At 42.8% G+C, this 27,643-nt stretch overlaps 1 protein-coding gene across 3 annotated transcripts in view; it reads left to right on the plus strand.

The window, feature by feature from the left end:
• THAP4 (THAP domain containing 4) overlaps positions 1-26,838 on the plus strand; it is a 50,366-nt gene extending 23,528 nt beyond the window's left edge. For all 3 annotated transcript variants that reach the window (XM_074964198.1, XM_074964197.1, XM_074964199.1), the window contains 4 exons: positions 464-623; positions 3,384-3,493; positions 4,796-4,899; positions 26,546-26,838. In XM_074964198.1, coding sequence (XP_074820299.1) covers positions 464-623; positions 3,384-3,493; positions 4,796-4,899; positions 26,546-26,665 — 494 coding nt within the window. In that variant the 3' untranslated portion in view covers positions 26,666-26,838. The remainder of the gene's footprint in view (positions 1-463; positions 624-3,383; positions 3,494-4,795; positions 4,900-26,545) is intronic.
• Positions 26,839-27,643: the final 805 nt, after the last annotated feature.

A 27,643-nucleotide genomic window follows, 5' to 3' on the forward strand; every position in this document is an offset into this window, starting at 1 on the left:
AGGTGGTGAATAGTCACATCTCCTGCTTAAGCCAGGAGGAGGTGCAGATACTCAGCACTTCTGAAAATCAGGCCATGTAATGAAGGTATCTAAATATGTTTTTAGTGCCTAACTTGCAGCCCTGAAGTTTCACAGTTTTCCCTTGAACATACACCTATTCTTTATCAACATTGATTGGGGAAGCCTGAAGTTGGTGAGCTCTACATGCAGTCACATGCTGTATTAACTGCAAGACCAAGAGGCAGATTTTAAGTCAGACTTGTTCTCCACAACTGTTGTCCTTTGTTCCCAGCTCCACTCATACTTTGAAGGTGCCACTGATCTAGCAAGAAGCAGTGATGATGTATCCTAACATCTGTGAGATGCTTTTCCATAAACTCTCCCACATTCTACACAGTTGACAGAGACCTCTTAAGCAGATCTCTGAGTCAAAAGTTCCTGATTCTTTCCTCCTTCTCAACAGAGACCCCCCAGCTAAACCCTGTGATTGAGCCTCTGTCCTGGATGCTGGGCACCTGGCTGTCAGACCCACCGGGAGATGGTGACTTCCCTACAATGAAGCCCTTTCAGTACCTGGAAGAGGTGCGCATCTCTCACGTGGGGCAGCCCATGCTGAACTTTTCGTAAGTCTAAAACTTAGTTTGTCATGGCAGTGCCTTTGGATTGAGTGTGCGTAAACCCCAACAGGTTTACTGGCTGCACATAAAAAAAAAAAGTGGTATAGTAAAAATTATTCACCTGTCAGAAGAGAGGATGTGATTGGATCTGACTGGGTGGCCTGATTTTTAGAGGTGCTGAGCAGTAACAGCTCCATTGCAACATGTGCCGGGGTTACACACCTAAATCTGGCAACTGCTGTTCTTGATTAAACATTCATCTGCATTTCTGTTCACTCAAATGTTTACAAATCACTACACACCTCAATGGGAATGCAGAAATAAGTGGGCAGGCCGGGGAGCATGATGATAATTTTAAGTGTGCACATGCTAGTGACCTGTTGCCAAAGGACCACAAGCAGTTAATAGAGCACATCCATGTGGTCCACAAAGTGCAAAGTTTTGAGAGCCACGCAGCAGAGGACTTGGGAAGTTGGGCATGAGAGAGATTTATTTGAGTGGTTCAAAGAATCATCATATTTTGAATATCAGTAGGTTTTTAACTTTCTGGACACTTAAACCTGGTGTGTGTGTGTGTGTGTGTGAGTGTGACCACAAATTTACACTGGCCTAAGGCACGAGACAGACAATATTCTTAATGCTGAGCTAGGCACTTTAATAAGATTGTCCCTAGAGCTACTCTCTCTGCTTCACTGTAGAGCTTGTGCCTAGACCCAGACCCTTTCTGCTATAAATTTAAACAAACAGTCCATGTGTTCTCACACAAGCAACTGTGAAGAGGCTGCTAAATCTGTCCATTTAAATCTTGGCAATCTGTCTATATTGTAGATAATGAAAAAAAATAGAGTGATTAAATGAAGTGTTTAGTAGGGCATATAGGGTAAAGAGCTAATTATTTAGCCATTTTGGACATGTAGGTTTAAGAAATTGTGTGCAAGAAAAAGAGAGATTTGGAGGAAGATAGATCTTTTAGCTAACATTTTAGTATTCATGTTAGTAAAAATAAGCTTTTTGCCTGCTACTCAGTTTTGCCTGCTACTCAGATTACAAAGGTTATTGCTCTGAATGCAGGAGAAAGGAATAATTACAAGTTCTTAACATAGTGCAAAAGACGACACACACCTAGACTACATACAGTTTTTATAGTAATATAAATAGGTTGGTTGGGGTATTGTTTTTTTTAACTGATGATATTATACTGGTATAACCCCTAGTGTGGATGCAGTTATACTGTGTCAAGATGCCCCTTACATGTATTGCTTTATTGCCCTTCACATACAGGAATAAGCTATACCAGTAGAAGCACATTCATACCAGTATAACTGCATTCCACTAGGAGAATTGTACCTCTTTAACTATACTGGTATAGTTAAAGCAGTACAACTTTTCTGTCTAGATAAGGCCAAACAGGAGAGATAACATGTTCATAAACAAAGGAGATTATTGATCAGAGTGCGACTGCAAACACACAAAACTTTCCTTGTTTGTGTGCCTAGCTCTGCACACAATTCCTTATTTCTCATTACATTAAGAGTACTTAGATCATGTTAAGATATGTTGATAATCTATTTCTTGGGCACCCCAGGCTGTATGTCTGTCATGAAATGATCTTGCATGCTTACTTATACCTTATTACACATGTAAAATGTGTTCTTTGAATATTTCACATTGACCGTTTTTTGTGATTAGTAGCTGTTGTGACAGTCTCTAGTGTGTAACTCTGCTGAGTGTTCATGGGTACGTTTTGTGCTTATGCTGTTAACGTTTGGACTTCAACTAATGAAATGGAGCACTTTGCAGCAATAGTTTAGTTTTGAGAGGGGGGTAAGATTTCTGTGACCTAGTACGGTCTAAGCATTCCATAGGTTTGTGGTAAGTGTGCATGTCAGAGTTGGGGAGAAGTACTACTGAGATGTGTCTGTAGATGACAGCCAGAGTAGGGAATTCCTGGAGCAGAATTAGCAACAGCTCAGAGGAAGCCCCACCACCCCCTTTCATTTATGCAAATAAGGGGTTGGAAATGCCATCTAGTGACATGGGAAATAAGAAAGAAGCAGAAAAAGTATGCTCTGCTAGTCTGACAGTATTTAATTAATAATCAAAAGTGCAGGCAGACTCAGTGGTGCAGCTGCACTAATGCAATTTATTGTTGCACACAAGACCCAGAGTAGAACTGACCAGAATACATAATTGCAGGGGCTGATGGAGACCACATGTGTCTCCAAGTTGGTGTATTTGTACTTTGTGGAGAAGAGCAATGACTTAATGGCTCTTGCAGACTGATATTTGGAGGAGGCGACAAGCCAGCCAGCCTTGCAAACTGGAAGATAGATGATATAAGATCAGACATTTAATTGAGTAAGGAGGAGTATATAGGTGGCCCCCAATCAATGAAAGGGTGGAATTCCCAAAGATCCCTCTCAGCAAGTCCTTGTATTGAGACAGATGAGCTGTGGAAAATTCCAAGCATTAGTATGAAAAGCAAAGTATCTCTATAAATGTTAGCTAGGCATAACATGATGTATCTTATACAGGTTTAGAACTTCCAGTGCTGAAATGCTGCTTTACTGCTGTGTCAAGCACTGGTGCATCCATAGTGTGGAGATGTTTTTTGTATTCTTCTATTCATAATGTAGGTACAGCTGGTGACCATTCCATTGAATAAAGTATCATTCTCTCGGTGATGAGACTGGGCTGAACACCTTGCATTTTGCTACTCTTCCATAGCAGAAATATGGTAGTTTTAGCATCCTGATTTCCCAACAGGTTTAATGCTTTCCATCCAGACACAAGGAAGCCAATGCACAGAGAATGTGGATTCATCCGCCTCAAACCTGACACTAACAAGGTGGCCTTCATCAGTGCCCAGAACACAGGTACTGGCCCGATACCCTACCAATTTGCACTATTGCTTTACATTTGGGTTCTGTGGGGGAGGGAAGAAGGACCAGCAGTCTCCTACATCTATGCTTCAGAACATTATTGGGCCTGTGTGAGGTTTTCATATAATCTGTTTTAATTGATAATCCGGCACCAGGAAGCAGTACTTCTACCTCTGGTATGAATGAGCTCCTGCACTGTGAAACCTGTTGAGAATGACAAGTTGCCAGTGATTCATGTAGTGCTTTGGGAGAAGAACTAGGCCCCCAGCTTTCTCCAAGAGCGTCAGAGGACTCTAAACCAGGATACCACTCGAGTCCTATGCGAGGTTAGGGAGTGTACTCTTTTTGAATAGAACAATAAGTTGGATGGGGATAAAGCTCCCCAAAATACCTTCCAATTTTCAAGCACAGCTTTATAAACAAAGGATGACTAATAAAACTGAAAATCAAATACAGGTCTGGAGCCTTGAAGATAGCAGAAGGCAAACAGCCTGCCAAGTTAAATGTAAGCTGTAACATTTCCATTCCCTGGATGGTGTCCTTCTCTCATCTATTACTCCCTACTTGAAACACAAGTGTTCTGGAAACTGTAGATCCCACTCTGGGTGTAGGAAGACGCACACCATGGTTCACAATTTCCTGTTTTGAGGATGCAACTCTTCGTATTACAGCTGTCATGTTATTTGGCTAATTGCCAGGTGACTCCTTAGAGACTTTGGCAGGTCACATTTCTTTTTAAAAAGTTCTTGTGTTAACAACGCTCCAGGGGTCCACCTCAAAGGAGTGCATCACAGAACTCAGAGCCCACTGTGGCTTTAAGCCACCTTTGCACCCTCTGAATCCTGGGCTGCTCAGGTGCCCCTAGCATAATTTAGACAGTCCTAATTTACAGTGGCCTTCCCAGGCTGCTTAAAGGGGACAGAGCTGGGGTGAGAACCTCACCCAAATTATTAGAAGTGAAAGAATTTTAAAATCCAGTCAACTTCTCAAATTGCATCTAAAACTACCTAGCAGTCTGCCTTTGAGCACTCTGCTAGCTCTCTACTGAACTGCACTTTCATGCTATTGATTCCACTGCTAGTAATGGCGTGGCATATCCTGGCAGGTGACAATATCATGTAGGCAGGGAGCACTAGGTTTGCCAGTTTGTCTTTCAAATTGTTAACTAAGCTGTTTGCACTGGTAGATGCCAACAGGGAGAGCTGTGTACACTTATACAGATCTACATGTGTGGTTGCACTATAGTTAGCCTTTTGTAGCTTATAATGATGTTAATAATATCCCTTCTCGCTCCAGGTCTTGTGGAGGTGGAGGAAGGGGAAGTGAACGGACAGGAGCTGTCTATAGCTTCTCACTCTATAGCCAGGATCTCCTTTGCTAAGAAGCCCCATGTGGAGCAGGTGAGTGTCCTGGGGTATGACACAACCACTCAGTTAGCTGTGATGAATACCTGCCCAACATCGCATCACCCCAGAGACTGCCAGTTAAGGAGATACATTGAAAAACATCCTTTTAATCAAAACAAAAAAACTCCACACACAAACTTTAGGATGTTCACAGAAATACTTCAGTCTCTTTCCTCTCTCATTTCCTCTGTAGTCTTCAGAGGGTATTTATTTTTTCCCATCCCTTTTAGGAATCCTTAAGGGGGACATTATCCCTAAACATCTCTTCAGGATACTTTCATGGTCCTGATTCTCATTTACACGAAGGCCCCTTTACACCTTTCTATTGCTCTGGAAGTGTAAAGGGGCCTTGGGGTAAATGAGAATCAGGCCCTGTATGTTTGGGAATAAGAGAGAACCTATTACAAAGAGCCCAAACTAACCTGAAGGGTGCTATAAGATTTAATCCAGTTGATAGTTGTGACGTGTGTTGAGATACTTGGAGGGAAGATGTTATAGAAATGCTAAGAGAACGAGGAGTACTTGTGGCACCTTAGAGACTAACAAATTTATTTGAGCATAAGCTTTCGTGGGCTAAAACCCACTTCATCAGATGCATGCAGTGGAAAATACAGTGGGAAGATATATATATATATATATATACACACACACAGAGAACATGAAAAAATGGGTGTTGCCATACCCACTATAACGATCACTCTGAAAGCAATGCTAAGTTAATGATTTATTACATGCAGTGCCAGTGAAGCATAGACTCTTCTGTAGCAGTGGCTGGCATTTGGGTGGTATACACAGCACCCCAGTAAGGCAGAGGAACTTCTGCCACTGGGGCATATCCCTACTGTGAGAAAAACGGCCCTGGAATCTTTGATCTCCATGCAGAGCAGACAGGGTCTATTTTTAAACTCTTATCTAAGAGACCCCAGCGTCATAAAATGCATGGTAGTCAATAGTATCTGCCTTGGAATTGTAAGAGCTGAGTGGACCTAGAATTAGTTTTTTTTATTGCTGGTATCCTACAACCATTGTGATGTGAGGGTACACAAATGAGATATATTGGCACCAGATTTCCTTAGACTTCTCTACAGAGTGCCAGTGCAGCTCTACTAAACACCCTAAGTGCCTTGTTTGTGATCCACAACTTTTCATTTTAGGTTCTGCTCTCTTTCATTTGAGCTTTAGGGTTCCAATCCTCTGTAGGCTCTTCCCTTCACTGCTCCTCAAATAAGGCTGTGAAACTTTAGTTTACTTTGAATTAATAAATTTTGGTACTGGGATGGGCCAGATTATGTACGTGGACAAACAACTTTCATGTGGGACAACTGGAAGTTGTGGAAGTCCCTGAATGAGCCCTGGTTCTGTATTTATGAAATTTTCCAATGGGCTTCGGATCACGCCCATTGTGCGTCAATAGGATTCTCTCTCGACTTCAGTGGGCTTTGGATCAGAGACATACACACAAACAACATAAATAGAACACTAGCTACATTTAAAAACAAAATCCAACATTTTCCGAAGGACCCTTGCATCTAATGAACCTAGATCAGGGTTGTGCCACCTGGAACTGGGGTACCACTGAGCCTGACCCACCAGCCTGGGCTACCTTTACATTGTACTGCTATGACAGGCCCTTAAGCCCACATCAGCACACATGCAGGTAGGAACACACCCAACTGCAGCTACATACAGATGCTGAGATCAGCTCTGCATGGGAAGGCTTCAGCTAAGGAACTGCCCAGCTACTCAAGTGCACACCGCCCTCTGGAGGGTAAACCCAAAATTATACCATCTTGCGCTGCACAAGCTCATGAAATTTGCCCCCTCCCTCAATGTGGAGAGGAATATACACAGCTTTCTGCCTCAAGGTATGACTCCCGTACACAATGGTTTTAGACAAAGCAAAAATAAATGTATTAACTACAAAAGATAGATTAAGTGATTATAAGGGATAATAAACAGATCAAAGCAGGTTACCTAGCAAATAAACAAAAATGCAATATAAGCTTAATATACTAAAAAGATTGGATATGAGTAGCAAATTCTCACCCTAAAGGATGATTTAAGCCAGCTGCATGTTCTTAAGGGGCAAGCTGCACTTGCTTGCAGCTTAAAAACCCCAGGTATTCCTTTCACAAGCTAGAAACCCTCCTAGCCTGAGTCCAGCACTCCCTCCCTCCCCCAGTTCAGTCCTTGTTCCTCAGGTGTTTCCAAGAGTCTCCTTTGGGTGGGGAGTCAGTGAAGAACCACAGTGATGTTACTCCCCTTCCTTAAAAAGCTTTTGCATACTCTGGGAACCCTTTGGAACCAAGCTTGGTTCCCACACTTTTCAGTGGAAAAACACTGGTATTCCAAGATGGAGTCCAGGACCAGGTGATCTGGTCACATGCCCCCATAGTGTCATAACAGCCATGTTGTAGTGTCCTCAGGAAGGCTCCCCAGAAAGGCTCCAGGGTGGGAGATTAGCTTCTTCTAGGACCTATTGTTCTCCCTAATGGTCCATTGACTTGCATTTCCAGCCAGCCATCTAGACTGATAGTCTTTTGCCTAGTGGGTGTTTCCCAGGTGTAAACGCATTTTTAATAGATACATAGACAATATTCCTAACTTCAGATACCAAAATGATACATGCATACAAATGGGATCATTATATTCAGTAAATCATAACCTTTTTCAATGATATCTCACATGACCTATCTTATATAAAATACATCATAGTTATGCCATAATCATATCATAATAATATCTCTATGAAGAGTATGGGATGCAGTGTCACATGGGTTTCCTCAAACTTTTCACCGTGTGGACCACATTTTAGTTGAGAGATTGTGTGACTGAACGAGAGGGGGTGAAGATATTGCCTGCTTCCTTTCCCTCCTGCACATAATACATTACTAGTGCAATGAGGAGACTGAATGCCTGTAGAAACATCTGGGAAAGAGGAAGAAGAAAAACCAGCATCATATGACTGGTTAGCTCCCTGCATCTTATAGTTTGGGAACCACTGTCCTAAATGTTCCTTGGCTCTTCAGGGCCATCTTTGGTGCTCCCACCAAATCGGGGCCAGAGACAATAAAATATGTTTAATACAAATGGTTTTTCTAGATGAAGGCATTATGTTACTTGGGGAAATGTTTTTTTAGGGAAACTCTGGCTCCAAAATGAATGTAAGGTCCTGCCTATGCTTGAAACACTGTTGAGGAACAGTTACTATGCAGTTATAATCACCAGAAAGTTAAAGCGTCGATCCATTTTGTAGGATCTGTGCAATCTACTTATATTTTAAGGATCATACTTAAGACACGTTGTTAAGGCCGATTCCCCACTCTGGCACTTTGAGTGTAGAAGGTGGGGACCCGCAAGGATTTTAAAAATTAATACTGGTCACTCCAGGCTTGTATTAAACTCCCAAGGTTACAGCCTTTTTCTGACCTTGGATGGGTAGATGCTGCCACTACCCAAGTGCAAAAACCCCTTTGAGAACCCAGGAAGGCACACTTGGGAATTTCTTCCTGTGGGGTACCCTTAAGCCCTTTCACCCTGAGAAAGAAAACAAAGGAAATTAGCTGTTGCCACCAGCTAATTAAACAGCATGTGCACCAACCTTTTAGGACACAAAATTCAATCCTGTTCTTAAAAAAGGTAAATTTTATTAAAAACAAAAAGAAAGAAATACATGTGAAAACTCAGCCTATTGCTAGATTTAAAAAACCCACTTACAAAAATTAAGCATCAAGAATAACCTTTCTGAGGTCCATCTTAAAGGTTACAAGCAAAACAAAAGCATTTGGGGTTAGCACAGAGAAGTCCACAAGCCATAAAGAAATAAAAATATATAAACCTAATTGCATCTTCCTAGACATTTTCTGATCTACTTACATATCTGGGGGTTTCAAATGAGTAGTTTTTAGGTATGATTTAGATGATTTTTCATACCTGGCCCCAAGCTTCTTTCAGTATAGTTTCAGCCCTGTCTTTGCTTTTCCCCGAGAACAACAGACAAAGGGGAAGTTTTTTTCCCAATTTTAAAAATACTTCTTCAGTATAGTGCCCAAGCTCTGTTAGGGTCTGTCTTCACTGCTGAGTTCCCCAGACTCTTACTTCAGTGTTGGCCCTAACCCCCTTCCCATCTACACATACAACCCTCTCATTCAACTTTAGTGGTGCTTTCACTCCAGGCTAGCTGGCCTGGTGGGGTGGGGAGGGGTATGGGTTAGAGTGCAGGTTCAACTTGGCCTAGTAATCCACCACTTTGCAGTGCAGACACAAGCTAAATTACTTGAGCCCTCTTAGTTCTCCAGTGCTTTCCTTCTGAGTGTCCGGGGGAAACTGTGAGAAAGGCAAGTTCTCCCACAATTCACTGGGAAAGAATCATAGAGCAGCTCAGCTCACTGCAGCACAAAGAACCAAGAGATATGCCCCCAGAAGTCCTAGCCACAGCACCAGTGAGGACCCAGTAACGGGGGTCTGGCTTTGCAGTGTGGCTGCTCACAACCAGGCTTGGCTAACCTGAGTTTGGATCATTGGTATAACAGTGCAGAGAAGATATACCCAAAGCATGAGAGCAGAGCAGAAACTGACTAGGGAACAAAGCCCAAACCACTGAGATCTTGTATGTCATAGGCCAGACACTACGGCAAGGAGGTTTGGAACTGCCAGAATGTTAGCTGGCCTTGCTGTGTGAGGAAGCAGGAGATATGGTACTGTGACTTGGGCTTCGCTGTGAGGAAACTCTCTGCCAGAGCCCTAGAGCTGGAGTTAATAGGACACTGCTGTGAGGAAGCCTACACTGCTGGAGTTAGTGCTGGCATATTGAGGGCACAGCATGAGTCCTAACTGCTGTTTGTGAAGTCGCAGTTGCAGAGTAACAGCAAGAAGCAAACCTAAAAACTGTCCCCCCAAAAAGTAAAAAGGTACCAATCCAGTCTTGCATGTATTTTACCGAGAGATATTGAATATTAAAGTTTAATTACTTCAGTATCTAAAATGTTTGAGATTGGATGTAGCTTAGGGTGACCAGATGTCCCGATTTTATAGAGACAGTCCCAATATTTGGGACTTTATTTTATATAGGCGCCTATTGCCCACCACCCCCGTCCCAATTTTTCACTCTTGCTGTCTGGTCACTCTAATGTAGATAGAGAAAAATGGTGTTAAGTACTGATAATACTCGCTGACCTCCTCTGACTACAGAAAACACAGTACTATTTTATTCTGGACTTTAAGGCTCAAACCTGCAGCCTGGCTTTAACTGATCTCACTTTAGTGCCAGCATAAAGATTGCACTGGCAAATAACTGTGGGCCAAAATTTGCACAGACACAGTCTGGGTCCTAAGTGTGTGTGGTCTGATTTGCATACACAAAATTGTACCCATAATTGTTTGGGCCTGCAAAAATGGAGACCAATGTCTGAAAGACTGGCCTTGGCTATCACGTCAAATTAAAAGGGTTAGAGGAGTTTTTAAAACTAAGGGCTGGGAGAAAGCTGACAGGTTTGGAGGAGCACACAGTTCAGACAGACACATCCCTTAGGGGATGATTTATTAAAGGGGATACTGAATAGCCTAGTAAAGAGGAGAGGATAGAAGTTGATAAAGTACAGGTAGGAGCAAACGAGAGAGAGTCAAATGAAAGAGTCCCATTCAATGACATCACATGAAGGCAGACAAACTAAATATTGACAGATTTTATAAGTGCTTGTATACAAATGAGCAAAGTCTAAATACTAAGATGGGTGAATTTGAGTGCTTGGTATTGTGACAGGGTCGGGCCAGATGGCTACAGGAGAGTAATAGAAGGCAGATATATTAGCCCCAGGTTAAGTAGGTCCCTTTTCCCTGGGTAAGGTAACAGGGAAGATTCCAGAACAATCAGGAACCTTCTGGAGACAAGACAGACAAGCTGATTAGAACATCTGCAGCCAATCAAGAAGCTGTTAGAATCAATTAAGGCAGGCTAATCAGGGCACCCGGGTTTAAAAAGGAGCTCACTTCAGTTTGTGGTGCGCATGTGAGGGGCTGGGAGCAAGAGGCACTAGGAGCTCAGAGTGAGAACGCGGACTGTTGGAGGACAAGCATTATCAGACACCAGGAGGAAGGTCCTATGGTGAGAATAAAGAAGGTGTTGGGAGGAGGCCATGGGGAAGTAGCCCAGGGAGTTGTAGCTGTCGCACAGCTGTTTCAGGAGGCTCTCTAGACAGCTGCATTCCACAGGGCCCTGGGCTGGAACCCAGAGTAGAGGGCGGGCCCGGGTTCCCCCCAAACCTCCCAACTCCTGGTCAGACACAGGAGGAGTCGACCTGGACTGTGGGTTCAGAAAAACGGCCAAGCTGAGGGCTGCCGTGAAGGTGAGCAAATCTGCCAATAAGCGCCAGAGCCACCAACGTAGAGGAGGAACTTTGTCACAGTATTAAATGAGAATATTGAGAATAGTAGGCTTCACAGAAACTTGGAACAATGATAAGCAATGGGACACGGTAATACCAGGATACTCTGTCATTTCTATATATTTTGTAAGTCATGCTGTCAGGGGAGTATGAAAGAGAGCAGAGACAAGCATAGTAAAAATCTTAAATGAATCAAACAGTACCATAGAAACTCCATGGTTAGAAATTCCATGCTATAAGAGTATAGCAGTAGAAATATACTACTGACCACCTGTCCAAGATGGTGACCGTGACTGGGAAAAGCTCAGGCTGACTAGAGAGGGTACAAAAAAAGAAAACCCAACAACAATTTCTAGAAACTATTAATGACTGCTTCATGGATCAGGTAGTCCTGGAATCCATAAGGGGAGAGGCAATTCTTGATTTAGTCCTAAGGATCTGGTTTAAGAGATAATATAGCAGAACCGCTGAGTAATAGCAACCATAATGTAATTAAATTTAACATCATTGCAGGGGGGAAATATCAAAGAAACCCACCACATAAGGAAGTACTTCTTCACACAGTGCACAGTCATCCTGTGGAACTTGTTGCCAGAGGATGTTGTGAAGGCCAGAAGTATAGATGGGTTCAAAAAAGAATTACATAAGCTCATGGTGGATAGTTCCATCAATGGTTAGTAACCAAGATGGCCAGGGACACAACCCTATGCTCTGAATGTCCCTAGACCTCTAACTGCTACAAGGTGGGGCTGGATGACAAGGGATGGATCGCTCAATAATTGCCGTGTTCTGTTCACTCCCTCTGTAACATCTGGCATTAGCCACTGTTGGATGACATACTGGGCTAGGGAGACCATTGGTCTGACCCAGTATAGCCATTCTTATGAATTATCTCACCGGTGCAGATATTCTTCAAGAGCTGCGGGCATCTTTCTAGTTATCTGATTTCTTTATTCTTAGTGATTTATTGAGCTCTTACAAAATTTTAAAATAAAATGGGTAGAACTACTCAATCGCTGCTGCTGGCTGAAATATTGGCAGCCATATTGTCAGGAGAGGGGGAAAAATTAGCATACAGCTGAATAAAGTAAGTTTGTACAACTCTGCCAAGGGATAGGAATTCCAGAAGTGAGGGCCCTCTACTAAGAGAGTTCACAAGAGTTCAGTCCCAAGCTCTGAAAGTTAAAATCAGCTGAAAAGCTCTTATTGAAGTGTTGAGGTCTAAGGCAAGAGGTGGTTCCTCAGGTAGTTGGCTCCCAGACCATTCAGAGTTTTAAAATGATCACCAACACCTTACCTTTCACCTGGAAACAAACAGAAGCCCAGTGCAAAGACAAGGGTGAGCATTGTGTTCTTTTGGCTGTTTATTCCACTTGACAGGCTGGCGGCTAAATTCTGTACCAGCTGAAGCTTCTGTTATAGGAGTGGTCCTAAGTAGAGCTCATTATGTAGTTTTGCGGAAAGCTGACTAAGGCATAGATGACTGTTACTAGGTCTGTATTAGAGAGGAGCAGTTGCAGTTTCCTAGCTAGATACAAAGGATAAAAGGCACTGCAATCCTTGCGACCAGGTTTGTCTCTGTAGCACTCTCTTGTGGCCTATCAGGGCACAACTCTCCCAGCCCTGGGCCTCCTCTGGTAGGTTGCTGTCTCTTCGAAGGTTCGATGTAGCTGTGCTTTGGCAAGACCCCCACCCTTCTATTCAGGGCTTGTTTGCAAACAGTCAGTACTTTAGCTGGTCCCTCAGGGTCTGGTCATCCCTTCTACCGGGAGGCATGTCCAACTGACAAGCTAGCCCAGTCTCTGGGCTGCAACCAGGTGTCTCTCATATCAGGAGAAGGAGAGCACTACACTCCTTCCTACTCTGCCCTGAATGGGCCTAGGTCTTCTCCTTTTAACTTCCTTCTCCATGCCTGATACCTGTTGCAGGTGTAGTAGGGTGGGAGCAGTTGGGTCCACAGGATCTCATTAACCCTCTCATTGCCATTGTGGGGACTGTCTGCTCTATCACTGTCACCTTTGCAGAGAACCATGGGGTAGCAATAGTCCCAAATCTGTGAGCCATTTCAGTGAGGACATTCATCCTCAATTGACAGCATAGATCTTACTCCTGCTTATTCCTCCAAATGCTTATTCTAGCTTGGAAGAATCACTTATGTAGAGTGAATCACCTTCAATATTTCAATCCCCACCAACTTGGTCAGTCACTCGGGGAGCGATGACCACTGTAGTAACTGTGTTGAAAAGGAGACATACAGCTGACTCATCAGCACTTCAATGACTCCACAATTTTAAAGGTTGTACAGGTCTCAGTCCTGACAAATGTTCTGTTTAATAACAGTGTTGCTGATACATCATTATTTCTTCTGCTGCTTTTGATTAGTAGAGCCTTCTTAGTTCACCTACTACTGCCACTTATTTCTCATCTGAAATCTATATACTTTGACATCAAAACCCTTTTGACAGTCGCTAATTGTGAGATTACAAATGATTGCATTATGACTTCAGGTGCGAAAAAGGTGGCTGGGGAAGCCAGAAATGGCAAAGATTCTGGTTCTTTACCTTTTGTATTTCTCATTTACATGAACAGAATTATGTCAGATGAGAATTACAGTCAAACTTTCCATAGGGCATCATCAGCAAGTCAATAATCTATCTGGGCCACCAATGAACATTTTATATCTGAGAGTCACACCAAATGGGGAGGAGAATGATATTTACAGGTTTTTTTAAAAGCTAAAACACACATTTTCAACAGTTAAGATTTCAAAGTGATTCCTGAACTGTCAGAAGAGGTAGGGCCAAAGCTGAAAAAGAAAACATTTATATTCTCCTCAGAGTGTCTGTGGAAAAGATTGATTTCTAAATATTTTTACTTTTTTTAAAAGCTGTTTGTTAAAACCTACGTACAAAATCTTGACACTCCTGTACGTGGAGAACAGCACTACTAAGCCAAAGATTTTAAATATCCATCATTATTTTATACTGTGTGTAAACAGCTGGGGCTCACAATGAGTAACTTGCTCATTAGAACTTCCCCTGCATGCATGCCCTAGAGAAACTGATGTACTGAACCCAATTTGCTGAGCCTAGAATGCTGAAGATGTGTTATTCTTTGGGGGGTGATTGTGTTTGTAAAGCAGCTCAACAGTCTCTTCCTTGCTTTGGTACAAGAGTAATAAAACAAGGTGATGCATGTGAAATGGAGCTCATGTAGCACAGATCTGTGGGAGGATCACTGCTTCTGGGCCACTCTCCCATCCTGTAGGGCTGGTCTACACTTAAAAATTAGATGGTTCTAGCTATGGTGCACAGGGCTGTGAACATGTCATGTCCTGTGCAACAGAGTTAGTTCAACTTAGCCTCCACTGTAGATGCAGCTCGGTAGACGGAAGAATTCTGCCATTGATCTAGCTACTGCCTCTCGGAGAGGTGGATTACCTACACAAACAGAACATAAGAATGGCCATACTGGGTCAGACCAAAGGTCCATTCAGCCCAGTATCCTGTCTACCGACAGTGGCCAATGCCAGGTGCCCCAGAGGGAGTGAACCTAACAGGAAATGATCAAGGATCTCGCTCCTGCCACCCATCTCCACCCTCTGACAAACAGAAGCTAGGGTCACCTTTCCTTACCCATCCTGGCTAATAGCCATTAATGGACTTAACCTCCATGAATTTATCCAGTTCTCTTTTAAACCCTGTTATAGTCCTAGCCTTCACAACTTCCTCAGACAAGGAGTTCCACAGGTTGACTGTGCACTGAGTGAAGAAGAATTTCCTTTTGTTTTAAACCTCTTACCCATTAATTTCATTTGGTGGCCCCTAGTTCTTATATTATGGGAACAAGTAAATAACACTTCCTTGTTCACTTTCTCCACATCACTCATGATTTTATATATCTCTATCATATCCCCCCTTAGTCTCCTCTTTTCCAAGCTGAAAAGTCCTAGCCTCTTTAATCTCTCCTCATATGGGACCCATTCCAAACCCCTAATCATTTTAGTTACCCTTTTCTAATGCCAGTATATCTTTTTTGAGATGAGGGGACCACATCTGTACGCAGTATTCAAGATGTGGGAGTACCATGGATTTATATAAGGGCAATAAGATATTCTCCATCTTATTCTCTATCCTTTTTTAATGATTCCTAACATCCCGTTTGCTTTTTTGACTGCTGCTGCACACTGTGTGGACTTCTTCAGAGAACTATCCACAATGACTCCAAGATCTTTCTCCTGATTAGTTGTAGCTGAATTAGCCCCCCATCATATTGTATGTATAATTGGGGTTATTTTTTCCAATGTGCATTACTTTACATTTATCCACATTAATTTTCATTTGCCATTTTGTTGCCCAATCACTTAGTTTTGTGAGATCTTTTTGAAGTTCTTCACAGTCTGCTTTGGTCTTCACTATCTTGAGCAGTTTAGTATCATCTGCAAACTTTGCCACCTCATTGTTTACCCCTTTCTCCAGATCATTTATGAATAAGTTGAATAGGATTGGTCCTAGGACTGACCCTTGGGGAACATCTCTACTCCACCACCCCTCTCCATTCTGAAAATTTACCATTTATTCCTACCCTTTGTTCCCTGTATTTTAATCAGTCCTCAGTCCAGGAAAGGATCTTCCCTCTTATCCCATGACAACTTAATTTACATAAGAGCCTTTGGTGAGGGACCTTGTCAAAGGCTTTCTGGAAATCTAAGTACACAATCAGGATCCCCCTTGTCCACATGCTTGTTGACCCCCTCAAAGAACTGTAATAGATTAGTAAGACATGAGCTCCCTTTACAGAAACCATGTTGACTTTTGCGCAACAGAAATCCACTTTCTTCAACACAGGAAACACCTCTACAGCAGCTGCTGTATCACAGCTGCAGTGCCATATCTGCACTGCTGTAGCTACTTTAGTGTAGACATACCCCTAGACACAAGATAATGGGAAGCAGGGTTGGAGACTTCCAGTAGCCCACTCCCACTTCCAAAACCAAGATTGTTCATGAGAGGCTGCTAATGCTTCCCCCAACACCTGTAGATGTGACAAATGACCGGACAGAAAATAAATGCCTTTTGTCATAGACCTACCCACACCCACTGCCACGTGTACGCTTTATGTGAGGCAACCAACCTTCACCCCTCCCACATACAGTACCTTCTGCTCCAAAAGAGGCATCCCACAGTGCATACTACCTCCTCTCTATGCCCATTTCCCTTTACTCTGTGTTTGTTTCCTTATTTTTTTTGAGAAGCAGTGAACTCCCCTGGCTTCCATGATGTGCAATGGCTTTTTGTCTCCGTCAGGGACCCAATTCTCCTTTTGAATCAAACTAAGTTTAAGAAAAAAAACTTATAGTTAATAGGAGTAACAAATTATTCACTTAGTTTCCTTCTTCCAACATTCAGCTATCATTATCCATTATTTGTATTGTGGTAGCATCTAGGACCCCTGGTTGTGGGCCAGAACCCCATTACAGTAGGCACTGTACAAACACAGAACGAAAAGACCTGCCCTAAAGAGCGTACAGTCTACTACCCACAATAAGAAAACATTATGGATTTTATGATTGTACTTGTTTTTAAACAGGTTAGTTTTTGAATAGGATGAAAACCCCTGAGCTAAAGCAGAGCACTGCATGTCACAGTGCTTTTGGTGAAACATAATAAAGGTCTTTCTAGTGGCACTGCAGAGCCCATGTGATGAGTACTCTGGCACACCAGGGAGTAAGTATTGCTCTATTTAACCTGCCAATTTTAAGCCTCAGCAGTCATGGCATCTGCATGGCACCCTTCTGTGATTTGGCAGGGTCCATGCTAGAGAGCAGTCAACAAGACTCATTTTGAAAATTAATGACCCTTATCTCCTCTTATGGGAGGGTATCCTGTTTTGTCCAATAAACAGCTACCTGTTACAAGGTGGTGGCTGGCCAGGGTAGTAGTTATTTGAATGTCTGCTAGATCAATGGGCTGGTGTTTTTTCTGGAAATTGTGGGTATATATTTCGCAGCTCTGGTTCTTTCCACAAGCATTAAACACACCCATAGAGAACCTTTCATTTTTATTTGCATACATATTCATGATGTTTTTAAAAGGATGACTTTGGCTTTACTTTAACTGACTTTAATGTCAAAGTAAAGAAAGACTGACTCAGTCACAAAACCAGCCTGAGGGCCAACCTGTTCCGTTGTGATCATGAAAGAGAAAGAAGCCTTCTTGTCTCAGTACAGTCCTTTCTAACCAACATTATTCTATAAAAACCCTTTCTTGCACACTAGATTTCAGAGTCATTTGTTCTCTGGAGTTACCATAGAATATCAGGGTTGGAAGGGACCTCAGGAGGTCATCTAGTCCAACCCCTGGCTCAAAGCAGGACCAATCCCCAACTAAATCATCCCAGCCAGGGCTTTGTCAAGCCTGACCTTAAAAACCTCAAAGGAAGGAGATTCCACCACCTCCCTAGGTAACCCATTCCAGTGTTTCACCACCCTCCTAGTGGAAAAAGTTTTTCCTAATATCCAACCTAAACCTCCCCCACTGCAACTTGAGACCATTACTCCTCGTTCTGTCATCTGCTACCACTGAGAACAGTCTAGATCCATCCTCTTTGGAACGCCCTTTCAGATAGTTGAAAGCAGCTATCAAATCCCCCCTCATTCTTCTCTTCCGCAGACTAAACAATCCCAGTTCTCTCAGCCTCTCCTCATAAGTCATGTGTTCCAGCCCCCTAATCATTTTTGTTGCCCTCCGCTGGACACTTCCAATTTTTCCACACCCTTTTTGTAATGTGGGGCCCAAAACTGGACACAGTACTCTAGATGAGGCGTCACCAACGTCGAATAGAAGGGAACGATCACGTCCCTCGATCTGCTGGCAGTGCCCCTACTTCTACAGCTGTCAAGGTTCCTCCCCCCCTCTGAACTCTAGGGTACAGATGTGGGGACCTGCATGAAAACCTCCTAAGCTTACTTTCACCAGCTTAGGTTAAAACTTCCCCAAGGTACAAATTAATTTTATCCTTTGTCCCTGGATCTCCACTGCCGCCACCAAACTCTAACTGGGTTTACTGGAAAACGTAGTTTGGATGCGTCTTTCCCCCCCAAAATCCTCCCAATCCTTGCACCCCACTTCCTGGGGAAGGTTTGGTAAAAATCCTCACCAATTTGCATAGGTGACCACAGACCCAAACCCTTGGATCTGAGAACAATGAAAAAGCATTCAGTTTTCTTACAAGAAGACTTTTAATAGAAGTAAAGAAATCACCTCTGTAAAATCAGGATGGTAGATATCTTACAGGGTAATTAGATTCAAAACATAGAGAATCCCTCTAGGCAAAACCTTAAGTTACAAAAAGGACACACAGACAGGAACAGTCATTCTATTCAGCACAGTTCTTTTCTCAGCCATTTAAAGAAATCATAATCTAACACATACCTAGCTAGATTACTTACTAAAGTTCTAAGACTCCATTCCTGGTCTATCCCCGGCAAAAGCAGCATACAGACAGACACAGACCCTTTGTTTCTCTCCCTCCTCCCAGCTTTTGAAAGTATCTTGTCTCCTCATTGGTCATTTTGGTCAGGTGCCAGCGAAGTTACCTTTAGCTTCTTAACCCTTTACAGGTGAGAGGATTTTTCCTCTGGCCAGGAGGGATTTTAAAGGGGTTTACCCTTTCCTTTATATTTATGACAACAGCCCAAAATGCCGTTAGCCTTCTTGGCAACAAGGGCACACTGTTGACTCATATCCAGCTTCTTGTCCACTGTAACCCCTAGGTCCTTTGGGGTTGGGGATGGAGAAATGGGAATCCATAGAACTGCTGTGTGGAAGGATGAAAAACATGTGTAGGTAGGACTGATTCAGGGTCCATTTGTGGTTGCTCCTAGTTTTTGTTGCTCTGGGTCAGCAATGACTGGGACCGCTGTTGAGGCAACACTCTGATTTTTAATGAGTCAGTTTGTATTGCTGAACTGTGACATCTCCCTCTAATTTTGGGGGTACCATTGACTGGCTACTATAATAGTCCTGTCCAGTCCTCATTAGCTAAAATGCATATTGCTCTGCAGTGAGGCTTTAAAGGTGAGAGATCTTAAACTTGGGGGATTAGGAGATCCTCAGATATAAGCAACTTCCCTCCACATATATGAAATCACAGACGCACACTGTCCAGAAGGAAAAGATTTGCATTTTGCTAGCTACCTCCCTTTTGAAACAGGGTAACATGGGTGAAAAGTGATGAAAGCTGCGCAGAGAAAGCCTGAATAGTACATTCAAAGGAGGGAAAGTAACTGATGTGCTGATGATGGTAACAATGGGTACCTCAGACTGTGTAGCTCAGAAAACAGCTAACTAAGGCTGTGTCTACACTTCGAGGTAGGGGTGTGACTCTTGCTGATATACACATAAGAGTTAGCACAAGTATAAATAGCAATGTAGCCACAGGTTTCAGAGTAGCAGCCGGGTTAGTCTGTATCCGCAAAAAGAACAGGAGTACTCGTGGCACCTTAGAGACTGACAAATTTATTAGAGCATAAGCTTTTGTGAGCTACAGCTCACTTCATCGGATGCATAGAATGAAACATATATATAGTGACAAAGTTCCTCCTTTACCTTGGTGGGTCTTACGCTTATTGGCGGATTTGCTTGCTTCGGAGATTCACAGCAGCCCTCAGTTTGGCCATTTCCATGAACCCACAGTCCAGGTCAACTTCTCCTGTGTCTGACCAGGAGTTGGGAGGTTTGGGGGGAACCTGGGCCCGTCCTCTACTCTGGGTTCCAGCCCAGGGCCCTGTGGAATGCAGCTGTCTAGAGTGCCTCCTGGAACAGCTGTGCGACAGCTACAACTCCCTGGGCTACTTCCCCATGGCCTCCTCCCAACACCTTCTTTATTCTTACTATAGGACCTTCCTCCTGGTGTCTGATAATGCTTGTACTCTTCAGTCCGCGTTCTCACTCTCAGCTCCTAGCACCTCTTACTTCCAGCTCCTCACACGCACTACCACAAACTGACGTGAGCTCCTTTTTAAACCCAGGTGCCCTGATTAGCCTGCCTTGATTCTAGCAGCTTCTTGATTGGCTGCAGGTGTTCTAATCAGCCTGTCTGTCTTAATTGTTTCCAGAAGGTTCCTGATTGTTCTGGAAACTTCCCTGTTACCTTACCCAGGGAAAAGGGACCTACTTAACCTGGGGCTAATATATCTGCCTTCTGTCACTCTCCTGTAGCCATCTGGCCCAACCCTGTCACAATATACATACAGATAAGTTGGAAGTTACCATACAAACTGTGAGAGGCTAATTAGTTAAGATGAGCTATTATCAGCAGGAGAAAAAAAACTTTTGTAGTGATAATCAAGATGGCCCATTTAGACAGTTGACAAGAAGGTGTGAGGATACTTAACTTAAGGAAATAGATTCAATATGTGTAATGACCCAGCCACTCCCAGTCTCTATTCAAACGCAAGTTAATGGTATCTAGTTTGCATACACAGTAGCACTGGTAGCGGCAGCAGAGGCCCAGCTGAGCCACATTGAGTACAAACCCACCTGCAACCGGTAAACTCTAGGAACCCATCAGGTTCTACTGGAATTATTCTCCCTCTGGTTGCTGTAAAATTCATTGGAACATTTATTCATATGAAAATCATATTGTCCTTTAATTTTCTCCCAGTGCAGTACAAGATTGGCAGCAACTTTTCATTTTGCTTTGACCAGCTTTACTCCCTTTAATCCTTTGATCTCAGGCCATTGGTCACCTGAGGGAGAACAAAGCCAGACAGACCCCTGCAGTGTGAAGTTTGGAATTCCATTCCTCAATGCACACAAGATTCTACATCTCCCATAAGCTTTTTAAACAAAACTTAACTCTCCTGAAAATTAGCCTCTCCTGCCACATAATGCCTTGGAGCCAGATAGAGGCTGGCCCCTGTGCTCAAGGAAGGAGGGCACAGAGAGCTTCCCTTCATGTGCCTCTCACACAGGAGCCAGCCGCAGCTGCAGTGGCTTACTCTTGCTAGCCACACGTAAAGGACCATGGCAGAGGAGAGTGTACACAGCAATGGCTGCACTCCTGAGAGCTCCCGGAGACTAGTGCTCCATGGGGGGCAATGCCCCTGAGAATTCCTTGTGGGCTGTGTGGCTCACCACAGGCCAGCACTTACAGGCATAACTGAGCACTCAGCTCGCTGAGAAGAGCTTCTTAGCATGCAAAGCACTAATACCAGGAAATAGCATACCCTGCAAATGCAGAGACTCACTACTCTGCATTGTTTGAAATGTCCAGTTGTGGAACCATAGAAATCAGAGCTGGAAAAGACCTAAAGGATTATGTCATTCAATTCATTCCCCTGTCTGTAGAAGATTCCTTCTTATTTTTTTAGGATTTGGATAATGGGATCAGAATTGGGATGATTAGATTTGAAGTATATCAGTGTTGCCAACTCCAAGCATTCAAAAATCATGAGTCAGGGCCTGAAATAGTGAGTTTGTCTTAGAAATCATGAGATTTAAAAATTTGTAATTTGTATTCTTTTTATGTCTTCTAATGCTGAAGTATTTAGGGTTCACATTTTCAAGCTTTTTGCTACACTCTGAGCACTAGAAACATACTAAAAAATAAGAAAAAGCTGAGATTCTTGGGTAATAAAATCATTTCAACAGTTGGAGCTTTAAAAAAAAAAAACCCAAATATCATGAGATCTGCAGTACATGCATGAGAATTAGCAATTTTGCATTCCCTCTGAAGCACCTGGCATTGGACATTGTCGGAAGACAAGATACTGGGCTAGATGGACCTTTGGTCTGACCTAGTATGGCCATTCTTACGTTCTTATGCATAACATAGAGGTGATTACTTGACATCTTAAAATATGTCATAAACACTGAAACAAAAGAACCCCCTTCAAAAATATTGTTAATGTTAAAGGAAGTTTAAGAACTTAAACACAAAAGTCAGGAAATTTTAAAGTAAGGTTCTCGCACCTTATTTTGTTGCTTACATTGCAATCTTTCATTGTGCAATTACACAATATACAGTGTGTGTAGAAAGACAAAATGTGGTATAAGCCCTTGTAAGGCTATCAGGAAATGGTACAGTTCATTTGTATTTGCTGAGGTACATTACTTTTCTTTTTCTAGATATCTGACTAATCATTAAGATCAGCCATTTCTATTGTAGAGAAGCACATCACACGTGGTCTAACCGGTCCAGACTGAGTTAGTTTTGAGATTAGAACAGAATAGTTGATTTAGTTGGGGATTGGTCCTGCTTTGAGCAGGGGGTTGGACTAGATGACCTCCTGAGGTCCCTTCCAACCCTGATATTCTATGATTCTATGAATAGGAATTTTCAGTTGCAGCTTCATGTTTCCCATAATTGATTCATCCCAGGACACACCGGGATGCTAGCAGTATCAAAAAGGGGTGGTCTAGTCCTTGCTGCGCCACTGATCTGACTTATGAACTTGGCAAGTCATAAAGCCTTTCTGTACTTCAGGTGCAGAATTGGAGATAACACTTCCTGCCCTTATTAAAGTGCACTGAGGTTTTCTCAATGAAAAGTACAGATCATTATGAATGATAAAGCAGTGTGGTGCCCAGCCTGTACAACCTGTGTTATATCATCTCCCCCACCAAACTGTCATTCGTTTCCATTAGTTAGGAAATGCAGTTGTGTTGCTAAGGTTGCTCAGGCAATAAAAATCAAGGCAATCACCACTTAAACCAGCATTCACATCTAGCCTCAATCTGTATGCCATCCCACCCAGATATCAAAATGCCCAAACAGCCCCATAACAGATACATTTTCAGTCTAACGTAGAACCACTTCCTCACAATCATACTGAAATGCACAAGCTAAACCCCAGCCTCAGACAGATTACAATAAATTGCCTATAGACATACATGTACTGGTGAAAAGTCTAGTGTATTAGCTGTAGAGGAAAAGGGCAGAGGTTGGAGTTCAGCTTATGAGTGGCTGTCAGCAACTGGAGGTTCACATTGTGATTGGTTCTGTGATGGAATTAAAAGTGGGTTTGTTGTGTTGCTGCACTGTGTTGGTGTGTTACTTTGTGTTTGTGTGTGCGCACGTATGTGCATGGGTGAGTGTGTGCTAAGGGATGCAAGTTGTGTGAATGTCTTGTTTTTTAGTGATTGTGTTGATGGGAAATGCATTTGAGCAGTCTTAACAGTATGACAGTATTTTTGTGAAAGCCTCATTCTTTCTTCTTTCTCCCTGTCCATAACTATTTCATGGGCAGCAAGAAGTCCTACAGCCTAACACAGCTCACCTCACCCCTATGATAACATGGATGTTGTATGTTACCCCGCACACATTATCCCTATCACTTGTTAAACCTCAGCCGCTCACTCTCAGGCCAACAGACTTCCTCAGATCTATCAGACCAGGATCCTCTTGAAGGGAGCAGCTGCCTTTGGAGCACAATGGAAAACTCTGTGTCTGTGAGAACGTGTATACTTTTATATTGTCATTCTTACCCTCCCTCCAAATCCACCTTTTCTATGGCCCCCTGTTAATCCTAGGGACTAGGACAGAGCAGGAGGGAATTATAGCCCACGTTGTCAGAAACATGGAAAATACAGTTCTGCTGCGGAGGCAGCTGCCCCCTCTACTACTGGCTGCTTCCATTCTCTGATGGAGCTGAACTTTTCTTGGTAGAGATAAGTAAGGTTTTTTTAAATTAGGGCAGTAACTGTTTGTGTTAAAGAGTCGCTTTTGAAAAGTGGCATATGTCCAAGGTATTTTGAAAGTGTGCATATGGGTGGAGTTTGGAGCTTCAGGGGACTGTGCTTCTTTAGCTAGATGGGGATAAAAAATGGTGAGACTGGCAGAGCCAAATGTCAAATTTACAAAAGGCATCATTTAAAAAACCTTTCCTCTGCAAAAGAGCCTGAATATTTGACTCTAAAAATTATGGAAAATTCCACTGTCCTCAGTAAAGAGATTGTATTAAATTGGGGCCCATTGTTAAATCCTTAAGGAGAGAAATATCAGGATTAAATCCTGCTTTAACTACAGATCTCAACACAGTCCTAACTCTGGAGTCACAACCAATGCCTCCATCATAACAAATGTTCCTGTTATGTTTGGTGTCTCTGATGCTGAACCACTCTGAGATGATAATGTAAATAAAGCCATTAGAAGAAGGACAAATGTTTTTCAAGCTGTTTGTTTTTAAAAGCAAGAAGGAGTTTGATCTAAATCTTGGAGACTGTAGATATAAATATATACAGCTGACAACAGCATCTCATTAAGATATATATCTTTTGGAAAGTATTTTGTACAGTATGGTCCAAAATTGTGGATCCATTGGGAAACTTTTTGACTGTAACACTGTCCTTTGCATTTTCAGTTCTTCCTTTCAGTTGAATGCACCACATGTAATGAATTTTTAAATTTGACTAGTTGATCGCATTAAATGTAACCACTTGGCAGAGCTATCAGACTGAGCTCCCTCAGTCCCTGAGACTTCATTTCCGCTAATCTCTGGGACTGTGTTCACCATGAGAAGGAGCAAAGGGGGCCAAGTAACATAAACAAATCTTGTGGATGACGTGCAGAAAATCTGCACTGAAATAAGTCAAAGGGCCAAACTGCTGAGCGTGTGGAGTCTATGCCAAGATACTTTCAGGCACCGCTGATTACTCAGGGCAGTCCTGTGCACTTATATGTGGGGTCATATGATCACTTCTATGCAAGGCTCCATATAATCCATAGCTGCAGCTCCATATATTCCACCTCTTGCTGCAGAATTGTGCTCCAGGATCAAAGCTTTCAAAATGATGGGCCTGATTCTCCACTCTCTTGCACCAGTTTTATGCTGGTGTAGCTCACTGACTTGAAGGAAGCCTTTACGGTACCTTGAAGATGTAAACCAATACAGTGCATCTTCCTGAGTCTGCTTACATTCTGAAACAATAGCTCTGAGAAATGTAAACTGCCCTGTTCAACTCGATGGGTTAAATCTCTGATCTAAGCCTGTCTTTACTAGGGATATTTGTGGCAGTGTAGCTACAGCAGTGCCAGGTCCCCATGTATATGCTCTGCACTGATGTGGCTTACCCCATATTACACCAGCGACACCACTGCAAATGAGATGAGTGAAGTGTCAATATTAACTATTTCACTGCTGATCATTTTAGCAGAAGATAATGTGTTTAATCCCAAAGGCCCAGCTCCTCAAAGGGATTTAGGTTTCTAATTTAAGATTCTAAATCTCTCTGAGGAGCTGGGCCAGACTGCTTCCCCCTCAGCTGCCCAAACGTCCAGCTTCTCCCTGATAATTTCTTCAGTGCAATTAATCTTGGTCAACACAAAACTTTTGGACATACTGAAAGCTGCCAGTGTGTGAATCTGATGTCAAAATAACTAACCTAAGGAGCTGCTGTACTGATTGTATTATTAACTCTCTTAATTACAGGCCTAATGTTTTCATTTAAATTAAGCTACTTCATAATTTCCAGTCTGCCCCAGCTGGCTGCTGCAGAATTCAGGAAACATGCTGCTGAATTTAGGTCCAGCTTGTTACAGAGTACATTGGAGTTTGCTGCTAATAATCATCAGAGATGGAATTTGGCTTTGCTTTATGCGAGCATTCATTTTCCGTCAGAGGTAGTGATTTGTATTTGAAATTTGAAATTTAGCAAACTGGAAATGAGGTAAGAATGGCCAAAGCCCTAATGGCTGCTGCTATTCTGCAGCAGGAGATGCTTTTAAAGAATGTGTACTGACACACTGCCTGTTTATTAGTATGTTTGTTTCCATTTGATGACTGGCATATTTTTTTATTTTCCATCTGTCCTACTGCAGGTGCTCAGCAACCACCCAGAGGTGGCAAATTTTGTCAACTATACTTCAGGCATCCCTCCGTGTACACGGTTCTCAGTGTAGGACCCAGCTGTGCAGTACAGTGGCAGCCATCACTCTGACAGTGGTGCTTTCTCTTAGGGGAGAAAGCTGCTCTCTGCTTTATTGGAGGATACAGTGTGATTATTTCCAGTTTCTCCAGGTGCTCCTGTAACAAACCAACCTATTTGGAGGCATAGGGAAGGGAGGATTGCAACAGTTCTTAAGATTTTGCCTGTGGAAGTCTGTCAGACATGAGAAGGCCTGGGCCAGTAGCTTTCAGCTAAGGAAATAAGAGCCAAGCTTGTTCTAGCCCCAGATGTTGGTTTACATTATTAAAAAAAAAAAATGCTAACTAGAACAAAATAAAGGGCTGTGTGTGTTTATTTCCCTCTCAGATTACCAGAAAATTTAGGCTCAATTCCGATGGGAAACTAGAACAGACCGTCTCCATGGCAACCACTGCGCAGCCAATGACTCAGCACCTTCACATTACCTACAAAAAAGTGACACCTTAAAAACAGGAGAGTAGGGTTTCCCCGCAGAAAAGGCGGAGCCTGGAACCTAAGGACAGAAGCACTCTTCTATCTTGGTGACCCACATTCACACCTGATTACAGGAGGGGGAGGCAGGTGAGCTACACATGCTGTTGGAAATGTTACGCAGATGTTTCTGTAACCGTATATATAAAAACCAAATAAAAAGCCTTTATTTTTATGGCTGTGGCTTTGGACCTTATTGCTGTGCGGGCTGTAAATTCCTCTGCTCTGGCAGTGATTAAACAAGGGGTTTCTCAGGCCTGTTCCCTAGTGAGTTAGGAGGGCTGGCAGATTCAGCCTTCTAATCTCTTATATGATCTAAACGGATCGCCACAAAAACAAAACAGGAAGATAAAAGCAGCAGCAGTACAGGGTGTGACAGACAGAACTCTCCATTCCATCTAACGCAATACAGGCTAAAGGTTAGGAGAGAACACCTCCTACTGCAGGTCAGAGAGAACTGCCCTGGGGCCTAAACCTGCAAGGTGCTCAGCAACCACCCAGAGGTGGCAAATACCCTCACCCCCTTTACTTCAGTGGGAGTGGAGGGAGCTGAGTAGCTAGCAGGATGAAGCCAATAGAGAATCTGATCTGAATCACTAGGAGTCATTCCATTGACCTCAGTGGGTTTCGGTCAGGCCCAGAACAAATCCCCTCCCAGTACAGGATGGAGGGAGCTCTAGAGATAAGAGCCACACCTTCTCTAGTTTAAATGCAGAAACACAATAAAACTCAGATTGACAGGCACATGATAAAGAAAAGCTCCAGAAGCTTTAAATAATGAGGGACTAGTTTCTGCAGCATTTTCAGTGACCTTGGTTTCATGGTTCAGCCTTTGATGGTAGCTGATATATAATATTAGAAATATCAGTAGGTCTTCGTGCAATGGAGATAAATTTGAATCTAAAATTAAAGCCTTAATACACGTGAGGCAGTTTGAAAGACAGTGAAACAACT

The sequence above is a fragment of the Natator depressus genome, chromosome 9 (genome assembly GCF_965152275.1).
Source record: "Natator depressus isolate rNatDep1 chromosome 9, rNatDep2.hap1, whole genome shotgun sequence".
Classification (NCBI taxonomy): Eukaryota; Metazoa; Chordata; order Testudines; family Cheloniidae; genus Natator; species Natator depressus.